We start from the raw sequence: 19,959 nt of genomic DNA, 5'->3' as shown, positions 1-19,959 counted from the left end.
ATAAATGACTTGGCAATCATGAGATGAACTCACTGAGTCAACAGGAGGGGAGCTCTTGAAACCTGTCCTTGATTAAGGATAGAGAAATTGGTCTCTGTTAGTTGACTGCTGAAAGCCTTGTACAGGACAAGCAAATAAATAGCATATGCAGTGCACAGCCTGAAGATATAATGGAAGGAGAACGTTTCAATGTGACATTCCTGCCCTGAGGGTGTGACCCATTATGGTTTACTGTTTATTGAGAATACATTTACTGTATGCAAGGCTTGCTTTATATTCTTTGTGCAAGGAAATCATTCCACCCTGATTATATTGTGTTCCACATGACAGCTTTGGTTAAAGAGTGCCTTAATTGTATGTTTGTGTACTGGGAAATCGAGTAAAGGCAAAATAGAAATAAAGGTTAACAAAGTTGGATTCGCTGGGTAAGGTTGGTTAACACATATGGTAGCCAAACAATGTAAAGCTTGTACACTAGCCTTGCAGATTGAAAAAAAGAAAACGCTTAAAAAAGAATATCTTATTTTCAGAACATTTTGAAGTGGTAGTTAGAACCATAGATCCATAGAAAAGTTACTGTGCAAAAAGAGGCCATTCAACCCATTATGTCTGCGCCGGCCATAAAATGAGAAAAAAGAAGCTAGCCGCTCATTTTTAACCCCACTTTCCAGGACTCAGTCCGTAGCCTTGCAGGTTACAGCACTTCAGGTGCATATCCAGGTACCTTTTATATCAGTTCTGAAAAATGATGTCATTTTGTAATTTCTCAGTAGCCCCACAGCATTCATTTATATTCATTTCGAATAAACATATGGCTAGATTAAGAAAAAATAATTTTATATTGCTTTCTGACCATAAAGTTAAAATTTTGAACTTGAACAGATGTGAGGCAATAGCAAGTGTATTGACAACTTTGGGGCAATAATAATTGGAGATGCCCAAGTATTTTAACAACACCTTAATTCCATCAGGCCACCCCAGAGAACTGACAGGGGATCCCCATTGTTTTTCCAGCCATTGGACAAGAATCCCATCAGGCCCATTAAATCCCATCCACTACTTATGTGTGTAAAGGGATATCTTACCTCACATTTAGCAAAGTTACAGCAACAGAGTAGGAGCAGCTTCACGGAAACCTCCGGTCTATGAGTCTTCACTAAGAAATGCCCCCAATATTTCCCCCAAAGGCAAAGAATAACTTTTATAGTTAGTGCACTCGTCATTTTAACTCAATTGAGGAATCAAATGAATCATTATAAAAAACCCTATGGCTAAATAGATCTGGGAGCAGGTAAAGTCTATTCTGTGCATAAAATTTTCACTCTGAAATTGATTTCATCAGTGGAACACCAGTATGAAAATAACAAATTTGCTTTTATTGAAACCATCTGTATTTGCAGAAAATTGCAACATTGGCCTCAATTTTCATGCAGACTGAGAGGTTCTCTGTCCTAGTTAAAATGTTTGCAGAGGCCTGGATCTGGAGGTCCTGCCCCCGACCCTGGAGCCTACTGTTTCGCAGGGTGGGGAACGGGGCAGGTCACACTTTACACATCCGTGGTTCAAAGTGGTAATGCATGTGCTAAAGGGCAAATGCTTTCAGGCTGATCTGATTTTGGCCAGTGGGATGTCCAAAACATGACTTGTACACTTTAGACCTGGTAGGAGAAAGTCTAAAGTTAGCGGAGTTATTTGAAGATGTGGGGTACCCCTTTGTTGAGGTAGGCTGCCCTTTTGGATATGGTCCCAGGGCACCTTTGGGAGAGAGAAGGTGCCCTTTGGCATAAATGTATGTAAGACGTGGATAAAACCATTGGAACGGTCAAATGGAACTGTCAAGCTGTCAAATGATTTAAATCTTATGCCCTTTAAATATTTGAAAAAAACTCTCTGCAGTTTAAAAAATCAGTGCTTGTTATTTCACTTTGTCTGTTGACACAAGCCTGAGGGTTAGCATTATAGGATTAGTGCTGCAAGACTGATTTCACAATATATCATTATAATAGTGGGGTGCTTGTCAATTCACAGTTTAATTGACAGCTCCAAGTGCTTATAAAGTGTCTGAAATGGGACTAAGAATGCAAATGCTTGTGGTTATAAGGGATTAAGTATTTGAAAGAGGTTAAATGTAGTGAATGGGCTGTAATCAATGAGAGTTTTTTAAAATAGTAAATTCATCTTTAAGAACTTTATTTAATCTCAGCCTGGGTCCTGTGGTCTGCCCATGGTGGATCTCGGTAAGTTGGTATGGTGGCTGTAAGGGAAAAGAGCGGTAGGTCAGAGCATGGGTTGGTACTAAGTTGATATAAGTGCTATGAAGGACCATGGGAGTGGGTGGAGGGGCATAGAGTGGCATGGAGGATATGAAGGGCCATAGGGAGGATGGTGAAGGGGCATAGGTTGACATTGGGGGTATGTGGGCCCATGGGGGGAGCAGTGGGTGAAGGGACATAGATTGACATGGAGGGTATAATGGGCTATGGGTGTGAGGGGGGCATGAGGTGGTATGGATTAGCATTAATGCAGCATGGGGTGTGTGTGGGTTAGTGTGTGACGGGGGAGTGGTGCTGTGAGGATTTTTAAAATGTTTGTTAATTGGATATGGGCATCACTGGCTAGGCCAACAATTATTGCCCATCCCTAATTTTCCCTTGAGAAGGTGGTGGTGAGCTGCCTCCTTGAACCACTGCAGTCTCTGTGGTGTAGGTACACCCACGGTGCTGTTAGGGAGGGAGTTCCAGGATTTTGACCCAGCGACAGTGAAGGAACGGCCGATATATTTCCAAGTTGGAATGGTGAGTGGCTTGGGAGGGGAATTGCAGGTGGTGGCGTTCCCATGTGTCTGCTGCTCTTGTCCTTCTAGATAGTAGTGGTCATGAGTTTGGAAGGTGCTCTCTAAGTAGGCTTCGGTGGTGGAGGTAGTGAATGTTTGTGGATGCGGTGTCAATCAAACAAGCTTGATGGTGTCAAGCTTCTTGAGTTGTTGGAAATGCATTCATCCAGGCAAGTGGAGAGTATTCCATCACACTCCTGACTTATGCCTTGTAGATGGTGGATAGGCTTTGGGGAGTCAGGAGGTGAGTTTCTCGCCACAGGATTCCTAGCCCCTGACCTGACCTTATAGCCACAGTACTTATATGGCTAGTCCAGTTCAGTTTCTGGTCAGTGGTAACTCCCAGGATGTTGATAGTGGGGGATTCAACGATAGTAATGCTATTGAATGCCAAGGGGCGATGGTTAGATTCTCTCTTGTTGGAGATGGTCATTGCCTGGCACTTATATGTTGCGAATGTTACTTTGCACTTGTCAGCCCTAGCCTGGATATTGTCCAGGCCTTGCTGTATTTGGACATGGACGGCTTCAGTATCTGAGTGGTCGCGAGTATTGCTGAACATTGTGCAAGGTGTGAGGGGTGAGTGCTGGAGGGCCCTTTTTTGTTTTGTTCTTTTTTTCACAGCTAGGACAAAGTTCTGGAGCACCATTGTGGGTCCTTCCCCCCCAGCCCAACTCTGCACCCGGCAGTCCCTATGACGTTCTGGCGCACTATTTCCCTGGTCGGGTTAGCAGTGCTGGGAATTGTCCTGACTCTGCACTTCCAATCCAGGAGCTGAAACGTAGGCCATGGTATTTTTTTTAAAACTCAATTTCTTCCTGCTTTGTTTTTATGGACATAACGAATATAGGTACCTGAGAATGGAGCAGTCTTTCCACTTTGATCATCAGTGTCCCCAGCTTAATTGTTATCCACATTAATGTCTTTTAATTTTAATGTCAGAAGTGCATAAAATGAGCTTATGCCCACTTTGCCACTAATTTAGCAATTGTATTCAATTCGTACTGTAAATATTTGCCCTTTGGGAACTAGATTCAGAGATTTATATGTAGGGAAAAACTTAAATCCTGTTTTGAAATTCTAAGGTGAAAGAACCATGTACCATTTCATTGTATTGCCAGTTTCCAATGGTATGGAGCTACACTGACTGCTAAGCAGCAAAAGGTCTGGCAAGTAACTGTAAAAATAAGGAGAGTGATCTTGAAAGCTAGAATGTTTTCTACATCTGTCTTTTTTTTTGACATGTATGTTGCATTATTGTGTTCAATTTAGGAAGAACGTGCTTTCCTTTTTGGACTTGACAGTTGGCAAAGATGTAGCTCAGGAGGAACTGTCATGATTTCAAAACATAATTTCAAGTTAAAGCACAAATAAGTGATGTGTCAATTGACGAATTGGGAAATGGGCTAAACGCAGTCACATTGATTTGCAGTGTTGTTGTGGAGTCTCTTACATTTAATTGGCTAATTATAACATAAAGCTGTTATTTTATTTTTATTATTTCACCAAACTTTAAGCAATAATCCACAGCAGAATATATTGTTTATAGTAAAGGCTAGTGGATAACAAGCTGCAAACAAAACTGTTTTGTCGAAGAGTCATCAAAAAAAGACATGTAGAAAACATTCTAGCTTTCAAGATCATGCTATTCATTTTTACCCACGACGAAGGTACAAAGGGGGATGAGGCCCTGCAAGCAGAATTTAGGGAGCTAGGAAGCGGATTAAAAAGCAGGACCTCAAAGGTAGTAATCTCTGGATTACCTCCGGTGTCACGCGCTAATGAGTATAGAAATAGAAGGTTAGTCTAAGTGGATGCGTGGCTGGAGAGATGGTGCAGGAGGGCTTTAGATTTTTAGGACATTGGGATGATTTCTGGGGGTGGTGGGACCTGTACAAGGCAGACGGGTTGCATCTGAACCGCAATAGGACCAACATCCTTGCAGGGAGGTTTTCTAGTGCTGTTGGGGAGGTTTCACACTAACTTGGCAGGAGGATAGGATCCTGAGAAGAGGTTCAGCAGGGGAAGATGCACAGCCAAAATTAGAAGAGAGAGCAAATGAGTCTGGAAGGCTTAGAAATTATGGGCCAGTTAAGGCACAAGGGCATTTGGCAAGGTTGGATGGTATTTATTTTAATACAAGGAGTCTGACGAATAAAGTAGATGAGTTGAGGGCACAAGTTAACACTTGGAAGTATGATGTCATTGCTGTCACAGAGACATGATTGAGAGAGAGGCAGGATTGGCAGCTCAATATTCCAAGATATAGGGTCTTCAGGCGAGAGAGGGAAGAAGGTAAAAGAGGAGGGGGTACCACAATATTGATCAAGGAGCAATTACAGCAGTAAGGAGGGATGACATCTTAGAAGGCTACTCAAATGAAGCCATTTGGGTAGAACTTAAAAACAAAAAAGGAGCAATCACATTGCTGGGAGTGTATTATAGGCTTCCAAACAGTCAGAGAAATAGAAGAACAGATATGTAGGTAAATTTCAGAGAAGTGTAAAAATAATAGGGTAGTAATAGTGGGGGATTTCAACTTCCCCAACATTAATTGGGTTAGTCATATTGTGATAGGTTTAGAAGGAGCGGAATCTTAAAATGCATCCAGGAGACCAGGAGACCCTTTTAAACCAGTATGTAGAAGGTCCTACAAGAGAGGGGGGCGGACTTAATTTTAAGGAATGAAGCTGGGCAAGTGGTAGAGGTATCAGTGGGGGAGCATTGTGCAGATAATGTTCATAACTCTGTTAGATTCAAGGCTGTTAACGAAAAGGACAAGGATGGGCCATAAATTCTGAGGGACAGAATGAATCTACAGTTGGAGAGGCAGTAATTAATCAAGGACAGTCAGCATGGTTTTGTTAAGGGGAGGTCATGTCTGACCAATTTGATTGAATTTTTCAAAGAGGTTACCAGGTGGGTAGATGAGGGCAATGCATTTGATGTAGTCAAATGGACTTCAGCAAGGCTTTTGATAAGGTCCCGCATGGGAGACTGATAAAGTAGGTAAGAACCCATGGGATCCAAAGCAATTTGGCAAATTGGATCCAGAATTGGCTGAGTGGCAGGAAGCAGAAGGTGATGGTCGAGGGGTGTTTTTGTGATTGGATGCCTGTGTCCATTGGGGTTCCACAGGGATTGGAGTTGGGCCCATTGCTGTTTGTGGTATATATAAACAAATTAGACTTGAATGTAGGAGGGTTGATCAGTAAGTTCGCGGATGACATGAAAATAGGCGGGGTAGCAATTAGTGAGGAGGATGGCCTTAGATTACAGGAGGATATAAACAGGCTGGTCTGATGGGCTGATCAGTGACAAATGGAATTTAATCCGGATAAGTGATACACTTGGGCAGGACAAACAAGGGATGGGAATACACAACGAATATTAGGATCCTGGGGAGTACCTAGGATCAGAGGGACCTTGGTGTGCATGTCCACCGGTCCTTCAAGGTAGCAGGACAGGTAGATAAGGTGGTTAAGAAGGTATATGGGATATTTGCCTTTATTAGCCGAGGCATAGAATATAAGAGCAGGGATGTTATGCAGGAACTGTATAAAACGCTAGTTATATCACAGCTAGAGTATTGCGTGCAGTTCTGGAATCCGCATTATAGGAAGGATGTGATTGCACTAGAGAGAGTGCAGAGGAGATTTACCAGGATGTTGTCTGGGCTGGAGAGTTTTAGTTATAAGGAGAGATTGGATAGACTGGGGTTATTTTCCCTGGAGCAGAGGAGATTGAGGGGTGACATGATTGAGGTGTATAAAATTATGAGGGGCATAGATAGCATAGACAAGAAGGAACTTTTCCCCTTGATGAAGGGATCAATAACCAGGGAGCATTATTTTAAGCTGAGGGGCAGGAGGTTTAGAAAGGATGTGAGGAAGAATTTTTTCACTCAGAGGGTGGTAGGAATCTGGAACTCACTGCCTGAAAGGGTGGTAGAGGCAAATACCCTCATAACATTTAAGAAGTATTTGGATGTACACTTGCGATGCCATGGAATACAAGGCTATGGGCCTAGTCCTGGAAAATGGGATTAAAGTAGTTCGGTACTTGCTTGACCGGCGCAGACTCAATGGGCTGAAAGGCCTTTTTCTGTGTTGTAGACTTCCATGACTCAACCAACCTATCCCTTTTCAGTCATCTTTGAAGCAGAAGCTTTGGAGTGACAGAGCAAGATTTGTCAAGAAGATTGAGGAGCTAGTGAATGTCATTTAAATTAGATGGGGGAGGGAAGAAGAGGAAATTGGATCCCAAACAAGCTTGTTGACAGAGTGAATGTTAACTAATTGACAAGTGTGAACATAGAATGGCACTGTTTTTGCTCTGATGCTGCCAGCAACAGAGAAACACTGACTGCTTTGCGTGGCAAGTTACTGATAGTGCGATCTGATAACATTGCAGTGAGGGAAACTGGGCATTTGGGACTTGAACGAACAGAACTAGCAACTGTGTATCTCCCTAATCAATCAGATTGAAGGATTGTGAAATAAACTGAAAGAAGGAGGAAGTGTAAATTAGAATGGCAGAATTCCCTGTCAAATCAGGTACTGAAAGAAATAAAGAGTGGGAACAAGATTGGGTTAAGAGAGAGAAATTGAAAGGAAAAGTTTTTAAAAAGAAATTTGATATTTTAAAAAATCTTCAACAATTAATGCCTGAAGAAATGAGAATCCACATTTTTAACAGTTAATTTTCAGTGCCCATGAGGTTGATTGCCAGTAACTAACATATCATATTGTTAAAAGGGTAAAAGCAAAAAAACTGCAGATGCTGGAAATCGAAAACAAAAACAAAATTACCTGGAAAAACTCAGCAGGTCTGACAGCATCTGGGGAAGGGAGCACAGTTAACGTTTCGAGTCCACATGACTCTTCAACAAAACTAAGGAAAAATAGAAAAGGGGTGATATATAAGCTGGTTTGAGGGGGCCGGTCAGGGGGGGTGGGGATCGAAAAAGGCTAAAAGGTAGAGATAAAACAATTGGTGGAAATACATTTTAAAATAATGGAAATAGGTGGAAAAAGAAAAATCTATATAAATTATTGGAAAAACAAAAAGGAGGGGGAAAAATCAGAAAGGGGTGGGGATGGAGGAGAGAGTTCATGATCTAAAATTGTTGAATTCAATATTCAGTCTGAAAGGCTGTAAAGTGCCAAGTCGGAAGATGGGGTGCTGTTCCTCCAGTTTGCGTTGAGCTTCACTGGAACAATGCAGCAGGCCAAGGACAGACATGTGGGCATGAGAGCAGGGTGGAGTGTTGAAATGGCAAGCGACAGGGAGGTCTGGGTCATGCTTGCGGACAGACCGAAGGTGTTCTGCAAAGCGGTCACCCAGTCTGCGTTTGGTCTCTCCATTGTAGAGGAAACTGCATTGGGAGCATTCGTTGTTTTTGTTAAAAGGGTACCTTTGCTTATGATAAGGTTCAACTTTGTGACAAGTTTAATTTGCATCTACCGCAAAAATACATCAATTTCATATGATTCAATGCTGAGGCAGGCTGCAAGATGCCCTTTTTGTGAGGCTGACTCGCTCAGCAGCTTTTGAGCATTGGCATTTAATTGCTCGTCTGACCCCGAATTTGCTGTACCATTTACACTTAAATAACAGCAAAAGTCATCATTATTTTGACAGCAGAATCTGGGCCAAGATGTCGGAATTGAGACTATTAATCCCTAAAAATGTTAATGAATATGGAATAAAGGGGTATTAAGTATTCAGAAAAGTTATTCAAGAGCAGAGGTAGCATATCTGTCTATGTTAGGAATACCTGCTAGGATAAGGAAGTGATCCTATGGGAGAAGTTAAATTACACAAAAATGTCCAACCAGAGTAATTCATTAACTTGGAAGAGAACAAAGCTAAAAATAATGTATGTTACAGACCACTAGGTCATAACAAGAAAATAGTTTTGTTTTTGAAGAAATTGGAAGGATGTGTAAAAATGGGTAGATTATATTAGCTGAGGTAAGGTACCATAGGCATCTCTCTTCATTAGAGAGAGAGACGAGTAGTTAAATAGTTTGAAGTCTATCACTCCACATCAAGCGTGGAGCAAGGCAAGGAGGCAGACCTGCATGAACTACCACAGCTGGTACAGGAGAACCTGCGCAGTTGGCATCATTCTGCACCACAATATGGCCATAACCAGCACAGCTAATTGACCCCCACAAATTGTATTATTGGGGGATTTAAGTTAATTAAATACAAATTGGAAATGCCCTAGTGTTTCAGAGTCCAAGGTAACAAAACTGCATGACCACTTTTTGAGCTGTATGTCAAGGAAGCTATGAAAGGCATCATACATACTGATTTGGGAATGGTTAGTGACCCAGTTAACACACAGAGATTACAAGTTACACCATTATTAGTGGATAGAACTATAGAATGGTTACAGCACAAATAGGAGGCCATTTGGCCTGTTGTACCCAGGCCCTGTGCAACAGCAGTCCACCTAATGCCCATTCCCCTGCCTTTTCCCGTTAGTCATGCATATTTTTCCTTTTCAGATAATGATCCAATTCCCTACTGAATGCCTCAGTTGAACCTGCCACCATCACACACTCAGGCAGTACATTTCTGATCCTAATCACCTGTTGCGTAAAATAAGTTTTTCCTTATGAAACCCTTGCTTCTTTTGCCAGGTACCTGAAATCTGTGGCCTCTGGTTTTCAATCTATCCACCAATGAAAACAGTTTCTCCCTATTTATTCTGTTAGGACCCTTCATGATTTTGAATAGCTTTATCAAATCTCATCTCAACCTTTTCTTCTCCAAGGAGAACAGTCCCAGCTTCTCCAATCTATCTATCTAACCGAAATCCCTCATTCCTGGAGCCATTCTCATGAATCTTTTCTGGACTTTCTCCAATGCCTTCGTATCTCCTTTCATGGACACTTTAAAAGGTGTTTCCCCAAAGTCACCTGTGAACAATGTATTTGTATGTGTGGATGTATTTCCTTACTCCTGGAGTGAGAAATTCAATTTAAAATAACTCAGCAGCGAAGCCTTTTTACCTAAAAACGAAAAGGATTAGTTTATTTCACACTATTGCTCAAGAAGTTACTTAAGAAAAGATTAAGTTACTAATGCATACACATAAAGATTAGTTACAGATGAAGATAAAATGATACTTATAAAAATGGAATCAGTCTAGTATTTATTGTTTGACGGAGGCCTGATAGTTTCTGAAGTCGGAATACTGCGTTGTCTGAAGTGAAGGTTTTGAGGTTGTAGGATTGTCTCCACACCTGTGATTGTCTCCACAGTTGGTTTTTTGGAGGTTGCTTTCACAAGTAGCTTAGTAGATGGAATCAGGTTTATAGGAAGGAGAGAAGGTTCCTTGCTTCTAGTTCTGCAGTTGCAGCACTTTCAAACTGCCCAGTTACTTACAGCAGACCACTAGCTGTTTTCTTCTCCTCGCCTTGGGTTGAAGCTCTTATCTGCTTCCCTGAAGATGTTTCTCAGATGGTTCTCTGTGGATCTGCCTTTTGTAACTACTGTCTCAACATTGCTGAATCATGTTCCAAATAAGGAAACTGGTTAGAATCATGGCCAGCAAACGAGATGCAGACCTGAATGATGCACTTAGACGTTCAGTGCAAACCCTTTCTTATTCCGAAAATGCCAGGATGGTGATGGGAGTAAGCAAAGCATCGTGGATGCAGCCTGTGTCACCTTGGATCCAGGGGAAACTGCAATGTGGGCAAAGTCTTGTGCTCTGTCATTCTGGTTTCACTCTGTCCACTAGGAAAGTGATGTGGGTTTTGGTTACTTCCCAAATACACAGCAAACTGGGAGATGTTGCTGATGTCACCAGCTGCAACCTGGAAGAATCATGTTGCATAAAACTTCATGATCATGGTGTCTTGACAGCCATAAGCTGTGCTGTCCGTGCCGTTGTTTGAGTCTGCAGCTGTGGCTCAAGCAGATGACACAGCTCGGTGACAGCCTCCTTAATGAAGTGATCACACCTCATACAGTTCCTTTCAGTGAAGTTGAGGTCTGACGTGCTACAATGTGTATGGTCTCGTGTACATATAATTCTGCTCCATGAGCGCCCTCTTCCTCTTTTTCCTGAAAGCTGCTCCTGTTCTCTTGTCTTTTTTGTTGTTCCTCCAGTCCCAAAAGCAGAGCTATCAGGCTACCCATGATTACAATAAAACCGTTTTCGTGGCCAACATGATCGGTCTAGCACCAGAAAAATCTTATTAGGAGCAATCTCAAATTAGTTGCAGGATGCAGAAAGTAAGCAATGAAAAACAGAAGTTAATCAGCAGCCTAAAAGTACAAAACAGCCACAAACCTTTACGCAGTGGATGTGCTGATTCAATAGCGCTGATGCAGAGTATTTGCTGCCTGTTAGCAGCATGGTTTGCTAAGTGGGTTATCGTGTAGTGAGTCAGACACTGGGGCAAATCAATTTCACAAAAAGGTCCTGCAACAAATGTAGGGCCTTTATTTAAATATTATAATGAACCTGTTGATTATCTCTTGCTCACACCCTGGATGCCTATGGAGGAGCCCAACCTAATACAGACGGCAACATGCCTCTAGCATGGAATGAATGGGTGCATAATGTCTGCCATATTGGATCCATTGTAAGCCTATACAGTGGGTGTATCACATCTAGTGACTAGGCTGAGGTTTTTAATGGGAAGCAGATGAAAATAAGCATAATCCAGCTGATAGTTGTTTGTTCATTTACAACAAAATTTGTCTCAAGAATCCTTTAGTTTTGAGGTGCAAATACTCAGTCAGAAGCAGATGACTGTGTACTTATCAGGTAGGCTCCTCAAAAACATTCACAGGGACATTCACTTTTAAAGAAACAGAGGAACTGTGTTTAGCAGCTGTTTATATCACATGGTGAGTGAGGCTCCTATGCAAGAATTCTTCTAGACACGCATTCTCCATTGTTTGAGGGACCCCTCTCTCCAACAGATGATAGTGGAATCAAACCCACACTGGAAGAGTTAAATCTAATTGCTGACACAATCTGTGAGACACAGCCTCATTTAAATATCATAGTCATCCGCCCGCCGCTTGAGCAGTTACTCATGTGACCCCAAACCCATAGTTAAACTGGAAGTAGGTTCTCAGGCGGGTTGGGGTCAGATTCCACATTGTTAGCAATTTAATCCTGCCCCCCTCCCCCCACACCAGCAACCCTTTCCTGCCCATCCTAGGGTGATTGAATTACCCCTATAGTTTCAAATATGTTGCCACACCATCCTTTCATCTCTCTGACTTGGCTTTGAATCCACCCCGGTTATCACTATACTTAATAGTGCTTATTCGTATTAAATCAGTGCTGGTTAAAATAATGGACTCAGTTAAGGAATGGACTTGAGGATTAATTGTATGATAATCTATTAAATAGCAGCTGCTACAGTTGAAAAAGGAAAGGTCCTGGACAAATTTATAACAATAGCTTAAATTCAGAAGCTTATTACAAACTGCTCAAAATTTATTGATGATATTGAACTGGTGTAGGGACAGGAAAGGATAAGTTCAATCTGAAGAGGTTGACTAGGTTCTATGCATATTAGGTAAACTAGGAAATTGTGCGGAACAATGACAAAGGTATTTTAGAGTCCATTATTAAGGATGAGATTTCAGAATACTTGGAAGTGCATGGTAAAATCGGGCAAAGTCAGCATGGTTTCATCAAGGGGAGGTCATGCCTGACAAATCTGTTAGAATTCTTTGAGGAGGTAACGAGTAGGTTAGACAAAGGAGAGCCAATGGATGTTATCTACTTGGACTTCCAGAAGGCCTTTGACAAGGTGCCGCACAGGAGGCTGCTCAGTAAGATAAGAGCCCGTGGTGTTAGAGGCAAGGTACTAGCATGGATAGAAGATTGGCTGTCTGGCAGGAGGCAGAGAGTGGGGAAAAGGGGGTCCTTCTCAGGATGGCGGCTGGTGACTAGTGGAGTTCCGCAGGGGTCAGTGTTGGGACCTCAACTTTTCACTTTATACATTAATGATCTAGCTGAAGGAACTGAGGGCATCCTGGCTAAGTTTGCAGATGATAGAAAGATAGGTGGAGGGACAGGTAGTATTGAGGAGGTGGGGAGGCTGCAGAAGGATTTGGACAGTTTAGGAGAATGGGCAAAGAAGTGACAGATGGAATACAACGTGGGGAAGTGCGAGGTCATGCACTTTGGTAGGAAGAGTAGAGGCATAGACTATTTTCTAAATGGGGAGAGAATTCAGAAATCTGGAGTGCAAAGGGACTTGGGAGTCCTAGTCCAGGATTCTCTTAAGGTTAACTTGTAGGTTGAGATGGTAGTTAGGAAGGCAAATGCAATGTTGGCATTTATTTTAAGAGGACTGGAATATAAAAGCAGGGATGTGCTGCTGAGGCTTTATAAGGCTCTGGTCAGGTCACATTTAGAATATTGTGAGCAATATTGGGCCCCGTATCTCAGGAAGGATGTTCTGGCCCTGGAGAGGGACCAGAGGAGGTTCACGAGAACGATCCCAGGAATGAGAGGCTTAACATATGAGGAACGTTTGAGGACTCTGGGTCTATACTCGATGGAGTTTAGAAGGATGAGGGGGGATCTGATTGAAAGTTACAGAATACTGAAAGGCCTGGATAGAGTGGATGTGGGGAAGATGTTTCCATTAGTAGGAGAGACTAGGACCCGAGGGCACAACCTCAGAGTAAAGGGAAGACCTTTTAGAACAGAGATGAGGAGAAACTTCTTTAGCCAGGGAGTGGTGAATCTATGGAATTCATTGCCACAGAAGGCTGTGGAGGCCAGGTCATTGAGTGTATTCAAGACCAAGAAAGCTAGGTTCTTGATTGGTAAGGGGATCAAAGGTTACGGGGAGAAGGCGGGAGAATGGGGTTGAGAAACTTATCAGCCATGATTGAATGGCGGAGCAGACTCGATGGGCCAAATGACCTAATTTCTGCTCCTATGTCTTATGGTATTATTACATATAGGTTGGCATCATACATATTCCAAAACTCCAAATGGAGAATTGGAATTTTAAAAACTGAGATGCATAGGTTTTTGTTAGGGAACAGAGTTAAATGATATGGAGTAAAGGCAGATAAACAAAGTTGGATACAGATCAACCACGATCTAATTGAATGACAGAGCAGGCTCCTGTTCCTGTGTCCCTTTGAATAATGTTGAAGTTGTTGAGGAGCAACCTGAAAAAGATCTAGAAGTTTTAGTACCCTCTGCTCTATGTATCGAACCACCATGGCGCATCAGTCAGAAAAGCTGTTAGGATTCTGCACTCTATAGTCAAAACAGCACAAGTTGGAAGAAGTCACAGTTAAAATACACAGTGCTCTGGCAAGATTACATCTACCTTGCTTACTTTTCAGAGAAGATCAATAAGACTGACACAGCAAAACTCTAGTAATGAAGAAAGATGAGAATGTTGGTCTTAATGAGTGGAACCTCATAGAAGTCAATAGCTTAGAGGAAGTACAGTGGGAACTATACTTGAAATTAAACCTGAACAACAGGAAAAAAGGAGCATTGGTTCAAACTCATGAAAGCCAAAATTAGGACTGATTTTAGGAAGTATTTTTCACTCATAGGCTAACTGTCAAATGAAATAGACTTCCTTCCATGTATGGTAATTGAACCAAAGACCTGAGATCATTTAGGAGACTGTTGGATGCTGTGACAGGGTCCCTTAGGTCTTTCTTAATAGAGGAGCCAAATGATTTTCTTTTTATAACTATCCTGTGGTCTTGAGATGTTCGAGCATTTATCACTTTCACTTTACCTCTGCTGACTCTGAGGGTCCTGTCAAATTAGCTTGACTGTTTCAATTCAGTTCATATTAGCCTTGGCCTTAAAGCATTTACTGAATTGTGGGCGCTGCTGGGACTGTAAGCAGGCCCACAAGTAACTTTGATGGATTCCAGACCCAGGTAAGTCCTTGGCTTTTAGGGTGGAGAGGGAGTGGGCAGCATAGGGAAGGGTCATGAGGGGAATGAGCAGCTGGACTTTGGAGGCCAGGTGGGGAGGAACAAAGGGGAAAGGGGGTAACATATTGGGGGGGTGTGCCCCCCCAGTGCGCAAAGGGCATACCCCACCGAATGCAGCTCCCCTCCCTTCCTTCCCAGCTTTCCAAGGATTTTTTCAAAAGCAGGCTCCTCAGTCTCGTCTGCCTGCCCATGCTAACTGTTCTGTGGCATGGGCAGTGTGAATTATGGGTCACTTGGCTTATTAACAAGCTCAATTACCCATTAATTATTTTTTTAAAAATGGCGGGCGAGCTGCCATATTATGGGGACTGGGTCAGGAGTGGGCAGGAAGGCTGTGGGCTTGCCACTCCTCAAAAACATGCCGGGCTGGTGGCGGGGGGGGGGGATGAAATCCAGCCCCATATGGAACTTGGTCTATTCAGCCATTAACTGTGTTTAAACAGATAGTTTGTATTGAGGCTTATGACTGGCAGGCATGTATATACAAATTAAAGATGTCGCTAAAACCACTTCAAGAAATGTGAATGAATAGCCTGTCTGTTTATAAAACTTCCAGTGGTTCTGCTGACAATGATTAATTAACCATGAACCAGCTTAGAGAGAGAGAGAGACCCATGCATGCCTTTCCCCACAACTCGTTTAGGGTAGGCCTCGAATTGAATACAATTAGGGTACCAGATGTTCAGGACTTGTAAGTTTTAAATAAAATCTATACTTAATACGTATCAGTCCTTTATAGCCTCCAGCCTTGGTGAATTGCAACGTTTATTTCCTGGTCGCATCTGGTTGCACAAGGTTGTCATGTCAGGAGACAGCACAATTAACCCAATACATACATACGAACATACATACAAATTAGGAGCAGGAGTAGGCCACTTAATTCTTGGATGAGATCATGGCTAATCTGATTGTAACCTCAACTCCACATACTCACCTACCCCCAATAACCTTTCACCCCCTTGTTTATCAAGAATCTATCTACCTTTGCCTTAAAAGACTCTGCTTCCACCACCTAATGAGCAAGAGAGTTCCAAAGACTCTCAGCCCTCTCAGAGAAAAAAATTCTCCTCATCTCTGTCTTAAATGGGCAACTCCTTCCACCACCTAATGAGCAATAAATTTCCAAAGAATCTCAGCCCTCTCAGAGAAAAAATTTCTCCTCATCTCTGTCTTAAATGGGCGACTCCTTATTTTTAAACAGTGAACCCAGATTCTCCCATGAGAGGAAACATTCTCTCCACATCGACCCTGTCAGGACACCTCAGGAACTTATAATCTAAAAGCAACTGAAAATGACCTACACACAAAAGCACAAAGTAATAGAAGCTAAGCACTGGATAGACCTGCAATCTGCAGGATTTTTGATGATGTCTATTTTTTCCTTCTGAGACCTTTTATTGAATATTGTTTGGTCATTTTATTTATTGTTCTTAACAGTGGGAAGTAGTCAAAGAAATATTTATGACAATATAATATCAGTGCATACCCCTAAAAGGCAATGAATGGCTCCACTTGTGTAGTTAAGCAACCATGGCCAAAAAATGAGCCAGGATCGAGCTAAAAGGCTTCTGCAAATGCAAGGAAAAGTGAAAATACAGTGGACTGGGAGAGCTATACAAAGAAACAGAGATACAAAAAAAGTAAGAAGTGCAAAAAGGAATATTAAAAATGTTGAGAAGTTAGCAAAGCTAATAGCAAGAGTTTTTTTTATAAGTTTATTAAGGGAAAGAAAGTGGTAACTGAGAACTTATGCCATTTAAAGACAGATGTACACAAGATGATAATGGACAATAAAGAAATTGCAGGCTTATTAAATTAGCACTTTGTGTTCATTCTCACAGTGGAGGAAAACCACAAAATATCAGTGATGCAAAGGATCCTAAAAATCCACCAAACAGGAGAATGTAGTAGATTTAATATAAGAAAGGGAATGATGAGGAGGAATATAATGAGACTTAAGATAGTCAAATTTACAGGATTTAAGGATTTCCAACTCAAGAGCAGAGAAAGAAATAGGTGTAGAAATTGCAGATGTGTTAGTCATAATTTTTTGAAGCTTTATAGTTCCAGGAATTGTGCTTTTGGATTGGAATTTGCAAACGTCACTTCCTTATTTAAGAAGGGAGGGAGGGCGAAACCAGGTAACTGCAGACCTATCACTTGTGAGGAAATTACTGGAATCTACCATCAGGAATGGTGACTGAACACTTGGGCGAACATTCCAAGAGAATCAACATGGATTTGTGTTGGTTAGGTCATACCTGACTAATCTTGTTGAATATTTTGAGGAGGCCACTGGTAGATAGTGGGGTGCCTATGCAGGTTGTCTATTGGGACTTCCCAAATGCATTTGATAAGGTTCCACACTAGAGATCATTTGCAAAAATGAAAGTGTACAGATTCTAGGGTAACCTTGTGACACGAGTTGATAATTCATTGGGAGGTAGGAGACAGAGGAGAGATAGAGGAAATGTTCCCTGGTTGACTGCATGTGACATTAATGACTTAGATGATTGAAAAAGTTTGCAAATAACATTAAAATTATAATATCATTCCATTCCTAACCTCTATGTTCTCTTTTGGCTGAATTAATGTTAACTGCCATCCCATGTTCATCTCTGATAGTAAAGTACTTCCTGTGCTATAATTTCTGTAACTTTTAAAATCAAAAGGCATTGTTAGGCTTACAGTATGCAACATTTCAAGGATGTATTTCACTAGTGAAAGTTCGAAAGCAGGCTTTAGGAAAGGAGGAACAAGTCAATTTACTTGGCCATTACAGAGATTGCACAGGTTACTAACTTTACCAAATCCAGTTATGCATGAACACTAAAGTTAAGACTGTAATGTTGTTTATCCTTAAATTTGAGTTGCCTGTTTTGTGGAAATCAAACAATAAAAATTAGTGCAGAGGCGACAAATATTTTGTTTTCGTGAGCTACATGGGTGCATTCATGAAACCTTAGGAGCAACATATCTGGGGTAGGAGGGTAAAATTAGTCCATGCAATAGTGAAAGGAAAATAAAATTTAGACATAAATGGTAAAGATAATTGGCTGGTGTGTGAAAAGGGCTCCTGATTTGCTATGAGCTCACTTCACTCTACAGGTGTGGGCCAATTTTTCATCCCTTTGCATTTGTTTTGGGCACCAAACCTCTGGAAGGATATATTGGCTTTCAAGAGTGTGCAGTGCAGACTCACCAGATTGTTACCAGGGGTCTAAGGATTAAATTTTGAGGGCAGGTTGCAAAAGAGTTTACAGTCTATACTTTTAAATGCAAGTCCTTTTTTCAAAGGAAAAAATGAATTGGTGGAAAATTTAAACTAAACTACTTCAAATTTATGAGTCATCTGCAATTCCTCAGACTTGGCATTCCTCATCGTAAAGAACAGAGCAATTTACACAAAAGAAAAATAGAACAAAGATACATAGCCATATGAAATGTACTGCTGGAAGTATTCTTTCTAATATACTTTCACAAAATGTAACCTATGCTGTTTAATGGTCCTTTCTTTACACTTCAGGCTGTCACAGTATTAACTGAGCTGACACGCGAGAACTTCAGGAACACTAAACTGAAACATTGCCTGATACCTGCACTAGGAGAGGTCCTGTACCTTGTGGCCAACCAGGTAGGAGACACTGAGATTATGAAAATTTGTACATTCCTAATTCTGCAATAGAATCCTATTGGGTTATAGCTGATGTAGATGATAATTGATTGGGGGAAAAAATGAGAAAAGGAGGTTGGGTGCTGTGAATTGAACCATAATTACATGTAAGGATGAAATATGGGGTTGAGTTTTACCTGCGGATGGATTACACAATGAAAAGCCCATTGGCACAGCCAACCAGAAAGCTGGCTACCCTGCAGTAATAATATGCTGATAGTGAGACTCCTGCCCCTCAGGGACAGTAAGTCCTGTCCTAAAGAGCTGCTGGCCAATATGATTCAGTGCCAGAAGCAGCCACCGCTAGGATTATAAGCGGTTACCGAGAAGGAGGTGTCTCCCAGACTCGAAGGTAAGTCCAGGCTTTTTGATCGGGCAGAGATTGGCAGCAAGAGGGAGGGTGGGGGAGGAGGGGGTCAGGTTTTAGAGGCCAAAGGGGAGGCACAAGGAAGGGGAAGTACCATTTTGAGGGTAGGGTTGCCCCCAGTGGCCACAAGGGACTTCTCAAAGGAGGTAACCCCCCCCTTCTTTCTCAATAGCAGCCCGCTCTGTCATAGCGAGAGGCTGGCTGGCTGCCTTTCTTCCCCCTCCCCCAGCAGCAGGTATTATAGTGGTAGAGGTAGAATGAGGTCCTTAAGTGAGCATTAATTGGCCATTTATGGGCATCAATAGCCCTAAAGTTCAGTGGGCTGTCTGGTGCCCTCCCCGTGCCCCCGTCAGGTGAGGTCAGGGTGGGTGGGAAGGCAGTGGGCTGGCCACCTGCTTTATTTTTCATGGCCCCCCAACTTCAAATACACTAGGAGGGGGTGGAGGCTGTCAAATTCACTCCAGGGTGCAAGAACTATCTTACAAGAGGATTAGATTTACTATCGCTGGAATAGCTGTTGCCACTATCATGTGACCATCATTTAATGTGAGTTCAAACTTTATGCTTCCATGCAAAAGGTCTGCATTTGCCTGGTTTTGCATTGGAAACTAACTTCACATTCTTGTACTATCAGAGATTTCGTTAATGGGCTCAATATTCCACTGGCAGTGATTAAGAGTGGAGCTACAAATTTTAGACTGTGTAGGATCATACGATTTGAATGCTTTTGCCTACAAGCAGCAGACAAAGTTTGAACTCCTGTTAAATGTAGGTCAAGTCAAGTTGGAAGTAACTATTTTGGTGATTGTAGGTCTAAGACTGTAAGATGGTTACAACTAAGTGTTCTTGCACACTGGTTCTTGAGGCACTTCCAGATGTCCATCAATCAGGAAGTCACTGATGCCTTAAGGTGCATTGTGAACTGTAATGACAGGCAAATCTCCAAACCCATGCTGTGACATTCAACCCCTTAAGCCTGTTCCATCACCTAATTAGATCATGGCTGATCTGTTCCTTCATTCCATTTACCCGCCTTTGTTCCATTTCCCTTTGTAACCTTTCTCAACAAAAATCTATCAATATCAGTTTTGAAAGGTTCAGTTGACCTAGCCT

At 42.0% G+C, this 19,959-nt stretch overlaps 1 protein-coding gene across 5 annotated transcripts in view; it reads left to right on the top strand.

Moving 5' to 3' along the window:
- ulk4 (unc-51 like kinase 4) overlaps positions 1-19,959 on the top strand; it is a 425,974-nt gene that overhangs the window by 108,922 nt on the left and 297,093 nt on the right. For all 5 annotated transcript variants that reach the window (XM_041184964.1, XM_041184966.1, XM_041184965.1 and 2 more), the window contains exon 18: positions 18,333-18,440. In XM_041184964.1, coding sequence (XP_041040898.1) covers positions 18,333-18,440 — 108 coding nt within the window. The remainder of the gene's footprint in view (positions 1-18,332; positions 18,441-19,959) is intronic.

The sequence above is a fragment of the Carcharodon carcharias genome, chromosome 3, assembly GCF_017639515.1.
Source record: "Carcharodon carcharias isolate sCarCar2 chromosome 3, sCarCar2.pri, whole genome shotgun sequence".
Lineage (NCBI taxonomy): Eukaryota > Metazoa > Chordata > Chondrichthyes > Lamniformes > Lamnidae > Carcharodon > Carcharodon carcharias.
This window is presented reverse-complemented; position numbering and strand designations above follow the sequence as displayed.